At 40.7% G+C, this 13315-nt stretch overlaps 1 protein-coding gene across 2 annotated transcripts in view; it reads right to left on the minus strand.

Annotated features, from left to right (window-relative positions):
* Positions 1 to 10854, minus strand: part of BckdhA (Branched chain keto acid dehydrogenase E1 subunit alpha) — an 89870-nt gene extending 79016 nt beyond the window's left edge. Inside the window, exons 1-2 of one of the 2 annotated variants that reach the window (XM_071686189.1) lie at positions 10638 to 10853; positions 9804 to 9965 (exon numbers count right to left, since the gene is read on the minus strand). In XM_071686189.1, the coding sequence (XP_071542290.1) occupies positions 9804 to 9965; positions 10638 to 10809 (334 nt within the window). In that variant the 5' untranslated portion in view covers positions 10810 to 10853. Of the gene's footprint in view, positions 1 to 9803; positions 9966 to 10637 lie in introns of both variants that reach the window. The other variant, XM_071686190.1, reaches the window with a different exon arrangement.
* Positions 10855 to 13315: the final 2461 nt, after the last annotated feature.

The following is a 13315-nucleotide window of genomic DNA, read 5'->3' on the forward strand; positions in this document are numbered from 1 at the left end:
AAAATCTGATCCATACAACCCCTAGATTTGCTTTTCAATCATTCTGCATTCAGTCACTTCCATCATTCTATCAATTATCATTTTTTGCATACACTTTTCCCGGTATACTTAACAGACTTATTCCCCAAATAATTGCTTCATACATCTTTAACACCTTTTCCTTTGAATAAAGGAACAAGAATAGCTTTTTAACCAATCCTCAGGCACGACTTTCTGTTTCCATGCTAAATTACATATCAGATGCATCCACTCTATCCCACTTTCTTCTCCATACCTCAGCATTTCAGCCATAATCCCAACCACTCCAGGTACCTTTCCTACTTTCAGCCTTATTATTGCCCTTCCTACCTCCCCTTTTGCAATAGGTCCTTGCACTTGTATTCTCTTCCTTCCATCCTCCATATCCTTGCATGTAACAACTGCTGCTTCCCCTTCTCCCACATCCATCAGCTCTTCAAAATATTCTTTTCATCTTCTTTTCACTTCCTCCTTTTGATTCAGCAACTCCCCTTCACATAAACATTTCTACTCTTATGTTTCCTTTTTCTCCTCCTTCTAGTATACTTTGTTATCCAGAAACTTTTCACTTAACTTCTACTTCCAAAATCTTCATCTACTCTTTTTTTGCTTTCTTCTATTAGCTTCTTAACATTTTGCTTACATATTTCATATTCTTCTCTCCTCCTTTGCTGAACTTAGACTGGTACATTCCCATTGAGCAACTACCATATGTCTTTTTTTCATCTCTTCCACAGCATTTCTAATCTCTTCTGTTCACCATGCACTGACCTCTTTATCTTATATCTCATGACCTTGTATCGAACTACTAATTCTACAGCCTTTAATTGTATTTTGCTTAACATGCTAAACACCTCATTCAAATATGACTGCATTCCTACATTCACTGCACTTCCATCTAAACTTTCAGTAACCTTCCTTTCATACTCCTCCCTCCATTCTTTTATTCATCATCTTCCTTGCCAACACAGTAAAGGAAATGTGGAATAATTCTAAATACACACTACTCGAGATTAAAAAATAAACAAATTCCATAAATCACGAAGAGAACTTCCAATATTTCAAAACCATCATGGATAGATAGGATAATAGAAGGACTCCATTCTTTTATTCATCTCCCTTGCCAACATAGTAAAGGAAATGTGGAATTATTCTAAATACACACTACTCGAGATTGAAAATAAACAAATTCCAAAAATTAAGAAGAGAACTTCCAATATTTCAAAACCATCAAGGATAAATAGGAGAATAGCAGGACTAATCATCCCTGGGGATAGGGGAGAAAGAATACTTCCCACGCATTCCTCACGTGTCGTAGAAGGCGACTAAAGGGGACGGGAGGGGGGGGGGCTGGAAACCCCCCTCCTTGTATTTTAACTTTCTAAAAGGGGAAACAGAAGAAGGAGTCATGCGGGGAGTGCTCATCCTCCTCGAAGGCTCAGACTGGGGTGTCTAAATGTGTGTGGATGTAACCAAGATGAGAAAAAAGGAGAGATAGGTAGTATGTTTGAGGAAAGGAACCTGGATGTACTAGCTCCGAGTGAAACGAAGCTCAAGGGTAAAGGGGAGGAGTGGTTTGGGAATGTCTTGGGAGTAAAGTCAGGGGTTAGTGAGAAGACAAGAGCAAGGGAAGGAGTAGCACTACTTCTGAAACAGGAGTGGTGGGAGTATGTGATAGACTGTAAGAAAATAAATTCTAGATTGATATGGGTAAAACTGAAAGTGGATGGAGGGAGATGGGTGATTATTGGTGCATATGCACCTGGGCATGAGAAGAAAGATCATGAGAGGCAAGTGTTTTGGGAGCAGCTGAGTAAGTGTGTTAGTAGTTTTGATGCACGAGACTGGGTTACAGTGATGGGTGATTTGAATGCAAAGGTGAGTAATGTGGAAGTTGAGGGAATAATTCGTGTACATGGGGTGTTCAGTGTTGTAAATGGAAATGGTGAAGAGCTTGTAGATTTATGTGCTGAAAAAGGATTGGTGACTCGGAATACCTGGTTTAAAAAGAGAGATATACATAAATATACATATGTAAGTAGGAGAGATGGCCAGAGAGCGTTATTGGATTATGTGTTAATTGACAGGCGTGCGAAAGAGAGACTTTTGGATGTTAATGTGCTGAGAGGTGCAACTGGAGGGATGTCTGATCATTATCTTGTGGAGGCGAAGGTGAAGATTTGTAGAGGTTTTCAGAAAAGAAGAGAGAATGTTGGCTTGCGAGCAAAAAAGATGCTTGTGGCATGAGAAGCGTGGGAGATGGGCAGATTAGAAAGGGTAGTGAACGGTGGGATGAAGAAGTAAGATTATTAGTGAAAGAGAAGAGAGAGGCATTTGGACGATTTTTGCAGGGAAAAAATGCAAATGACTGAGAGATGTATAAAAGAAAGAGGCAGGAGGTCAAGAGAAAGGTGCGAGAGGTGAAAAAGAGGGCAAATGAGAGCTGAGGTGAGAGAGTATCATTACAGTCTATGAGAGAATAAAAAGATGTTTTGGAAGGAGGTAAATAAAGTGCGTAAGACAAGGGAACAAATGGGAACATCAGTGAAGGGGGCTAATGGGGAGGTGATAACAAGTAGAGGTGATAACAAGTAGTAGTGATGTGAGAAGGAGATGGAGTGAGTATTTTGAAAGTTTGTTGAATGTGTTTGATGATAGAGTGGCAGATATAGGGTGTTTTGGTTGAGGTGGTGTGCAAAGTGAGAGGGTTAGGGAGAATGATTTGGTAAACAGAGAAGAGGTAGTAAAAGCTTTGCGCAAAATGAAAGCCGGCAAGACAGCGGGTTTGGATGGTATTGCAGTGGAATCTATTAAAAAAGGGGGTGACTGTGATGTTGATTGGTTGGTAAGGTTATTTAATGTATGTATGACTCATGGTGAGGTGCCTGAGGATTGGCAGAATGCTTGCATAGTACCACTGTACAAAGGCAAAGGGGATACACATGAGTGCTCAAATTACAGAGGTATAAGTTTGTTGAGTATTCCTAGGAAATTATATGGGAGGGTGTTGATTGAGAGGGTGAAGGCATGTACAGAGCATCAGATTGGGGAAGAGCAGTGTGGTTTCAGAAGTGGTACAGGATGTGTGGATCAGGTGTTTGCTTTGAAGAATGTACGTGAGAAATACTTAGAAAAGCATATGGATTTGTATGTAGCATTTATGGATCTGGAGAGGGCATATGATAGAGTTGATAGAGATGCTCTGTGATAGGTATTAAGAATATATGGAGTGGGAGGCAAGTTGTTAGAAGCAGTGAAAAGTTTTCATCGAGGATGTACGGCATGTGTACGAGTAGGAAGAGAGGAAAGTGATTGGTTCTCAGTGAATGTCGGTTTGCGGCAGGGGTGCATGATGTCTACATGGATGTTTAATTTGTTTATGGATGGGGTTGTTAGGGAGGTGAATGCAAGAGTTTTGGAAAGAAGGGCAAGTATGCAGACTGTTGGGGATGAGAGAGCTTGGGAAGGGTGTCAGTTGTTGTTTGCTGATGATACAGTGCTGGTGGCTGATTCGGGTGAGAAACTGCAGAAGCTGGTGACTGAGTTTGGTAAAGTGTGTGAAAGAAGAAAGCTGAGAGTAAATGTGAATAAGAGCAAGGTTATTAGGTACAGTCAGGTTGAGGGACAAGTAAATTGGAAGGTAAGTTTGAATGGAGAAAAACTGGAAGAAGTTAAGTGTTTTAGATATCTGGGAGTGGATTTGGCAGTGGATGGAACCATGGAAGCAGAAGTGAGTCATAGGATGGGGGAGGGGGTGAAAGTTCTGGGAGCATTGAAAAATGTATGGGTGAGAATGTTATCTCGGAAAGCACAAATGGGTATGTTTGAAGGAATAGTGGTTCCAACAAAGTTGTATGGTTGCAAGGCATGGGCTATAGATAGAGTTGTGCGGAGGAGGGTGGATGTGCTGGAAATGAGATGTTTGAGGACAATATGTGGTGTGAGGTGGTTTGATCGAGTAAGTAATGAAAGGGTGAGAGAGATGTGTGGTAATAAAAAGAGCGTGGTTGAGAGAGAAGAAGAGGGTGTTTTGAAATGGTTTGGTCACATGGAGAGAATGAGTGAGGAAAGATTGACCAAGAGGATATATGTGTCAGAAGTGGAGGGAACGAGGAGAAGTGGGAGACCAAATTGGAGGTGGAAAGATGGAGATAAAATGATTTTGAGTGATTGGGGCCTGAACATGCAGGAGGGTGAAAGTTGTACAAGGAAGAGAGTGAATTGGAACGATGTGGTATACCGGGGTCGACGTGCTGTCAATGGATTGGACCAGGGCATGTGAAGTGTCTGGGGTAAGCCAGGGAAAGTTTAGTGGGGCCTAGATGTGGAAAGGGAGCTGTGGTTTTGGTGCATTATTCATGACAGCTAGAGACTGAGTGTGAATGAATGTGGCCTTTGTTGTCTTTTCCTAGTGCTACCTCATGCACATGCGGGGGGAGGGGGTTGTTATTTCATGTGTGGCGGGGTGGCGATGGGAATGAATAAGGGCAAACAGTATGAATTATGTACGTGTGTATATATGTATATGTCTGTGTGTGTATATACATGTATACGTTAAGATGTATAGGTATGAATATGTGCATGTGTAGACGTGTATGTATATACATGTGTAATTGGGTGGGTTGGGCCATTCTTTCATCTGTTTCCTTGCGCTACCCCGCTAAGCGGGAGACAGCGACAAAGTATAATGAAAAAAAAATACTATGATAAGAACACCAGAAATAAGCTGTATAAATGATATTGGTAATAGGGACACTAGGTTAACGTGCAGCAGCAGGGAGTCAGTTATAGCTTAAAAAACAACTGCTGAGCGGATTTACATTTTCTTGTAAAGTCAAAATCCTGTTTTTTTGTTTTTTTTATATGTATATATCAGACAACACAGTCATGGGCCAATCAAGCCTCCTGTTGTCTGTCTTTCTTATGTAAAGGCTTTTACCTCTTCATTCTTCCTTACACCATACTTCCACTTCTCCCTGATCCTTATCCCCACAAGAACTGCAAAATGGCCAGAGTCACCAAGAACTAATCCTCTCACAACTCTGGCACCTAGTACTGCCTTTCTCAATTTTTCATCCACTGCCACACAGTCAATCAAAGCCTTTTGCTTTTTTCTTCCACCATTCATCCATGTATATCTGTGGATCATCTTGTGCAAAAAAAAAAGATGTTTGCAAGGAGTAAACCCCTCTGAAGACAAATATCTAGAAAATAACTTTGATTTTCACTTCCTCCAGGTACTCCCCATTTACTATCTCACATATTTCATCATTTTTGCATTCATATCACCCCATATAATCATGTTTCTCTCATTCTCAAAACAGTCTATACAGTCATTCAAATTTCTTCAGAGAAGCTTCATTTCATCCTCACCTTGTAGAGTCTTCATATTTGCAAGCACATATACACATAACCATACATACTTTATAATTCCAATATTTCCTTTCACCCACACTAGTCTTGATCCATTCCATCCATGCTCTGTGACACCCTCCCACACTTTTGGTGATAGCAGAATTGCACATCCTTCTTTCCCTCTTCCCTAATAATTTTCACTCATTCCTGTCCATACCACACCTCCTTCCATGCCCTCCCATAACTTGCATTCATCATTTCCAATTTTACTCCACACACCTTGCCCAAGGATATGGGTTTCCCCAATCCCTAGCACACACTCCAACAACTGCTTCAGTAGCAGTCCTACTCCTTCCTTAGCTCTTTTCCCCTCACCAACTCTGACTTCACTCCTAGGATATTTCCAAAACTATTCTTTCCCTTTACTCTTGAGCTTTGTTTCACCCAGAGCCAGAATATCCAGGTTTCTTTCCTCAAGCATACCACCTTCCTCTCCTCTCTTCTCATCTAGGTTACATCCACACATATTTAGACACCCTACCCTGAGCTTTTGAGAAGGATGAGCAATTCTACTTGGCTCCTTTTTCTGTTCCATCTTTTAGAATAATGATCTACAAGAAGGGAAGGGTCTCCAGCACCCTCCTGCTCCTGCCCCTCTTATTCACCTTCTTCATGTGGTCAAGATTATTTCTAACTTCCTATAAGCAACAAGAGAAGGATGCTGGGCTGTACAAATCATGTTTGTGTGTGCTGTAATCATGATTTTCATTAGTTCTTAACCAATAACATTTTTGACACTTCAAAAACAATTCAATTGCATCAATGGTACACTGCTTTATCAAAGGTGAAAGTACTGAAGTATAAAAATCATACTATTTAATAATCAATTTTTATTGTTTCAAGCTGCCAATAAAATAGACTATCAAAACTGATTCTAGATCCAATGTTGGAATTTCTGCATTTAATGGGGCTTGTAGTTACCTCAATAAAATTTTATTTATAATGCATATGCTACAGTGTAACAATGGTTATCACATAAGGATACGCACTAGAGGCATCATATATCAAAAAACAATATAGTTTGGTCATATGGTACCTGATGCCAAACTTTTTTAGGTAGGCTCATGAGAACTGTGACTACCTACAAAGGGAGGCTCATGAGAATTGTGACTACCTACAAAGGGAGGCTCATGGGAATTGTGACAACCTACAAAGGGAGGCTCATGAGAATTGTGACAACCTACAAGGGGAGGCTCATATGAATTGTGACTACCTACAAAGGGAGGCTCATGGGAATTGTGACAACCTACAAAGGGAGGCTCATGAGAATTGTGACAACCTACAAGGGGAGGCTCATGAGAATTGTGACTACCTACAAAGGGAGGCTCGTGAGAATTGTGACTACCTACAAAGGGAGGCTCATGAGAATTGTGACAACCTACAAAGGGAGGCTCAAGAGAATTGTGACTACCTACAAAGGGAGGCTCATGAGAATTGTGACTACCTACAAAGGGAGGCTCATGAGAATTGTGACTACCTACAAAGGGAGGCTCATGGGAATTGTGACAACCTACAAAGGGAGGCTCATGAGAATTGTGACTACCTACAAAGGGAGGCTCATGAGAATTGCGACTACCTACAAAGGGAGGCTCATGGGAAGTGTGACAACCTACAAAGGGAGGCTCATGAGAATTGTGACAACCTACAAGGGGAGGCTCATGAGAATTGTGACTACCTACAAAGGGAGGCTCATGAGAATTGTGACTACCTACAAAGGGATGCTCATGAGAATTGTGACAACCTACAAAGGGAGGCTCATGAGAATTGTGACTACCTACAAAGGGAGGCTCATGGGAATTGTGACAACCTACAAAGGGAGGCTCATGAGAATTGTGACTACCTACAAAGGGAGGCTCATGAGAATTGTGACAACCTACAAAGGGAGGCTCATGAGAATTGTGACTACCTACAAAGGGAGGCTCATGAGAATTGTGACAACCTACAAAGGGAGGCTCATGAGAATTGTGACTACCTACAAAGGGAGGCTCATGAGAATTGTGACTACCTACAAAGGGAGGCTCATGAGAATTGTGACTACCTACAAAGGGAGGCTCATGGGAATTGTGACTACCTACAAAGGGAGGCTCATGAGAATTGTGACTACCTACAAAGGGAGGCTCATGAGAATTGTGACTACCTACAAAGGGAGGCTCATGAGAATTGTGACTACCTACAAAGGGAGGCTCATGAGAATTGTGACTACCTACAAGGAGGCATGAATGGTAAGGAGGCTCATGAGAATTGTGACTACCACAAAGGGAGGCTCATGAGAATTGTGACTACCTACAAAGGGAGGCTCATGAGAATTGTGACTACCTACAAAGGGAGGCTCATGAGAATTGTGACTACCTACAAAGGGAGGCTCATGAGAATTGTGACTACCTACAAAGGGAGGCTCATGAGAATTGTGACTACCTACAAAGGGAGGCTCATGAGAATTGTGACTACCTACAAAGGGAGGCTCATGAGAATTGTGACTACCTACAAAGGGAGGCTCATGAGAATTGTGACTACCTACAAAGGGAGGCTCATGAGAATTGTGACTACCTACAAAGGGAGGCTCATGAGAATTGTGACAACCTACAAAGGGAGGCTCATGAGAATTGTGACTACCTACAAAGGGAGGCTCATGAGAATTGTGACTACCTACAAAGGGAGGCTCATGAGAATTGTGACTACCTACAAAGGGAGGCTCATGAGAATTGTGACTACCTACAAAGGGAGGCTCATGAGAATTGTGACTACCTACAAAGGGAGGCTCATGAGAATTGTGACAACCTACAAAGGGAGGCTCATGAGAATTGTGACTACCTACAAAGGGAGGCTCATGAGAATTGTGACTACCTACAAAGGGAGGCTCATGAGAATTGTGACTACCTACAAAGGGAGGCTCATGAGAATTGTGACTACCTACAAAGGGAGGCTCATGAGAATTGTGACTACCTACAAAGGGAGGCTCATGAGATTGTGACTACCTACAAAGGGAGGCTCATGAGAATTGTGACTACCTACAAAGGGAGGCTCATGAGAATTGTGACTACCTACAAAGGGAGGCTCATGAGAATTGTGACTACCTACAAAGGAGGCTCATGAGAATTGTGACTACCTACAAAGGGAGGCTCATGAGAATTGTGACTACCTACAAAGGGAGGCTCATGAGAATTGTGACTACCTACAAAGGGAGGCTCATGAGAATTGTGACAACCTACAAAGGGATGTTCATGAGAATTGTGACTACCTACAAAGGGAGGCTCATGGTAATTGTGACTACCTACAAAGGGAGGCTCATGAGAATTGTGACTACCTACAAAGGGAGGCTCATGAGAATTGTGACAACCTACAAAGGGAGGCTCATGAGAATTGTGACTACCTACAAAGGGAGGCTCATGAGAATTGTGACTACCTACAAAGGGAGGCTCATGAGAATTGTGACTACCTACAAAGGGAGGCTCATGGGAATTGTGACAACCTACAAAGGGAGGCTCATGAGAATTGTGACAACCTACAAAGGGAGGCTCATGAGAATTGTGACTACCTACAAAGGGAGGCTTATGAGAACTGTGACAAACTACAAAGGGAGGCTCAAGAGAATTGTGACGACCTGCAAATGGAGGCTCATGAGAATTATAACAACCTATAAAGAGTTTTATAGATAAGCTCCAGCTTTAGTATGATACATAAGTGATGAAGTTCAACTTGGCCATTTGCAAAGTGGCGAAGATGGGACACAGTGAAAGGTGGCCTAGGTGACTATAATTTTGAAGGAAACAATATATATAAATGTGTGTGAAGGAACCTAGATAACCAGAGCACCATACTAGCAGCTTTTTGTTATTAGGATATATCAATTCATGGCCAATAAAAGAATTACATTTACAATAAGTAAATGGATAAGGGAATGTTTAGAAAAAATAATACAATATGTAACAGACTCAACTTAAAGAGTATGAACTAGTTTGGTAACCAAACTTGATGAAACTATACATTTGTGTGATATTGATGCTACTATGAATGTATCTGAGGTAAGGGGAACTAAGCCATGAATCTACTCAAGCTAAAAGAGGAAACTTTCAAGAGTTTGAATTAATTTGACAATGCAAATGGCAAGCAATTCTTCAAAATTATCAAAGATCAAAGACAGAATACAGTAACAACCAAAGTAATCAATAAATTAGAAAAAGTATTTGAAGAGGTGGTGGATAAATGGAATAACATAAGTCTACAGTGCTAAAAGGTTGATGAATGGAATAAGTAATGAAACTGCGAAGAAAACCCATTTGAACATACAAAAAAATTGATATACAATAATGGAGAAATTTTAAGCCTTTTTGACACAGAGCTCTTTTCTGTACCGTACACACAATATATACCTTGAGGCATCTGTGTAGCTAGAGGTGAAGATATTGTGACAAAGTTGTGTTCAATAGAACCATAGTGAACAGGCATTTGTCTCCCTTTTCCTGTATCCTTTTCATTGCCATAACACTGGTTCATGAAGCGATCCAAAGGGAACCCTCGCCACATCAGTACACCTACCGATATGAAAATGTGGATCAGCACAATATCACATGGTAGCAAGGATAAAACCAATGTCTTCATCTTCTGAATATAATATTTTCATACTTTTTTACCTTTTCCTGCACTTGGAGTAATGCCAGGAAAATATGATGAATGGCATTTTTTGCTCTTATAATCATAGCTCGTTAGTTGTCATGTATAAGCTACTGAAACCTAAGTCTCCTCTCTACAGCCAAATCCCACACACCATTCTGTGATTTCCCTTGACCACTTCATCTGCTCTGGTTCACCACATTTACAATGCTTCTTCACCCCTTGTATACAACATTACTCCAACTCTCTCTGTCTCATACCTCCCTCTCACCCTCCTACATATTCAGGCCCTAGTAATTCCATTCTTCCATCTTCTGTCTCCTCTTCCCTTGTGTTCTTCCATTTATGACATGTATATCATCTTAGTCAATATCTTTTCACTTTTCTACTCCATATGCAAAAAACCATTTCAGCGCACTGCTCAGCTCTCAATCACACTCCACCTACTACTTCTGAATGTTTAACAAGATAAATACATCCTGATGACCTCTTTCTAAATAATCTCATCTTAGCACAAGTCTATTCAGAATCTTTTAAGAACAATGTATGAAAACGTTGACTTTAAAATCAATATTTGTTTCTAATTCTCTCACCTGCTTCTCTGTATTGGCCATATACCAGATCTCTATCATCTAAAGCAGCAGCTGACCCAATGTGAGTTCCCTCCTCTCCATAGTTGGTCATGTAAAACGAGATACGTCCCTGTCGCTGGGATTCATACATAATGCGGTCCATGGTGTTTAGCAAAGTCATTCTATGATACATGCGTACAACTGTATCTTCATCGAGCTGAAATCAGAAAAACAAATTTGCATAAAAAATCAAGTAAATTATGTACTTGGTAAAAAGATAAACATTACATCATGTACATTACTTTACAAATGAGTTTGTATGTAGCATCATGAAGGTAACTAAAAATGTCACTGCACTGAGATATACATAAGAGGTACATGAAAACAATGTAGTTGCACAAATTAGTTCACTATAAGAATACTTTTTGAGAAAGTGTTAGAAAAGACAAAGTGTGCATGCTATCTATCTATCTATATCTTAGATGCCTGTTCCCTCTGGGGACTCCCATTAAAAGGAAGCCACAGCTAAACAGTCTCCATTTATCCCTGTCCTTACATACCTTCCTCACATACACCATTCCCCATATTCTTCCTCTTTTTTTCTCCCTCCATTATTCCTCCACCCTATTTGCCCATGTCACAAGTGGTCTTACACCAATCCCTTTAACTGTACTATCATACGTTCTTATAAACTCTCAAACTTGCATTCTTCAAACATGTCCAAACCACCTCAAAGTATTATGCTTCACCCATTCTACCACTCCACAATTCATTTCCTTTGCATTCCTTGCCATACCACATCTCATACACCCTGTCATTTCTTTCTTCATTCCATCTAGTCACACAACATGCCCATCTCAAATAATTCGTTTCCACAGCCTGGATTCTTGACCCCTGTGCCTCATTCCATGTCCATGTCTTGGCTGCATAGGTCAGGGTTGGGAGGACTATGCAGTCCCTTAATCCTCTCTTCACTTCCATACTTACACCTCTACCTTTCAACATTCTATCGAGGGAAACCAATGACTTTTCTACCCAGTACTGCTCTCTCCCTTATCTCTCCTTCCATATCACCACACTTACCCAAGACAGCTCCCAGGTACTTATCTTCCCTCACTTCTTCCAGTCTTTTCCCCCACATCAACAATCCAATTTAGTACAATTCCTTCTTTCACCCTATATGGTTTTACAAAATATATACTTTCACTTTGTTTCCTTTCAAACACCATCACTTTACTTTTACTTGCATTTACCTTCAATCTCCTCCACTTACACACATCATAAAGCATGCATACAGCCTTCTGCAACTCCTTTTCACTCTCTGCATACAACACAGTATCATCAGCAAACAGGCTTGCCACTAGCCATCATATCTTGCCATCACAATCCATCTCTGCATCCCTTTTCCCTAGTTCTGCTTTCATCTCCCTTATCACATCATCCATACGTATATCAAAAAACTACGGTGACACCACACAGCCCTGCCTCACCTACATGTATCCCAAAACTTTTGTTCAGCTCTCTGTGCCCTCTTACACACACATCTGCTCCTCTACAGAAGCCTTTTACACCATCCAACAGTTTCCTCCTATGCCAGATATCCTTAACACATCCCACAAAGCAATTCACTTAATTCTGTCATACGCCTTCTCCAGATCCATGAAAGCTGTATACAATTTCTTACCTATCGCTAAATACTTTTCCATGGTCATCTTTACAACAAAAATATGATCCACACATCCCCAACCTTTCCTAAAACCCCCTTGCTCTTCACTTATTCTGCATTCACTCACTTTCATCATTCTGTCAATTAATATTCTTGCATACACTTTTCCTGGTATACTTAATAGACTTATTCCCCTATAACTGCTTCATACATCCTAAGCACCTTTCCATTTGATTAAAGGAACAAGAATAGCTTTCCTCCAATCCTCAGGCACAACCTTCTGTTTCCATGCTAAACAAAATATCAGATGCATCCACTCTATCACACTTTTTCCTACATACTTCAGCATTTCAGCCATTTTCGCACCCACCCCAGGTGCCTTTCCTAACTTTAGCCTTATTATTGCCTTTCTTACCTCCCTCTTTGCTATAGGCACCTGCACTTGTATTCTCTTCCTTACATATCCATATCCCATGCATGTAACAACTGCTGCCTCCCCTTCTCCAAAATTCATCAGTTCTTCAAAATACTCCTTCCATCTTCCTTTCACTTCCTCCTTTTGATTCAGCAATTCCCCTTCTGTATTTCTCTCATCATTTCCTCTCTTACATCCACCTCTTTCCCTTTTCATCTTCTTCTAGTATAGTTTCTTTTATCCCAAATTTTTTTCAATTAACTTTCTTTCATAATCTTCATCTACTCTTTCTATGCTTTCCTCTATCAGCTTCTTAACATTCTGCTTACATATTTTGTATTCTTCCCTCCTCCTTTACTGAACTTTGACTGGCACATTCCTATTGCACAATGTACCATATTCCTTTTTCTTCTCTTCCACAGCATTTCTAATCTCTTCTGTCAATAACACATTGCTCTTTATATTTTTGCATCTCTTTACCTCGTATCCAACGACTGATTCTACAACCTTTATGAGTGTTTCTCTATTTTAAACACCTCATTCACACATGACTGCATCCCTATATTCACTGCACTTCCTTCTAAGCTTTCAGTAACCTTCCTTTCATACTCCCCCTTG

This window comes from Panulirus ornatus, chromosome 41, assembly GCF_036320965.1.
Source record: "Panulirus ornatus isolate Po-2019 chromosome 41, ASM3632096v1, whole genome shotgun sequence".
Classification (NCBI taxonomy): Eukaryota; Metazoa; Arthropoda; class Malacostraca; order Decapoda; family Palinuridae; genus Panulirus; species Panulirus ornatus.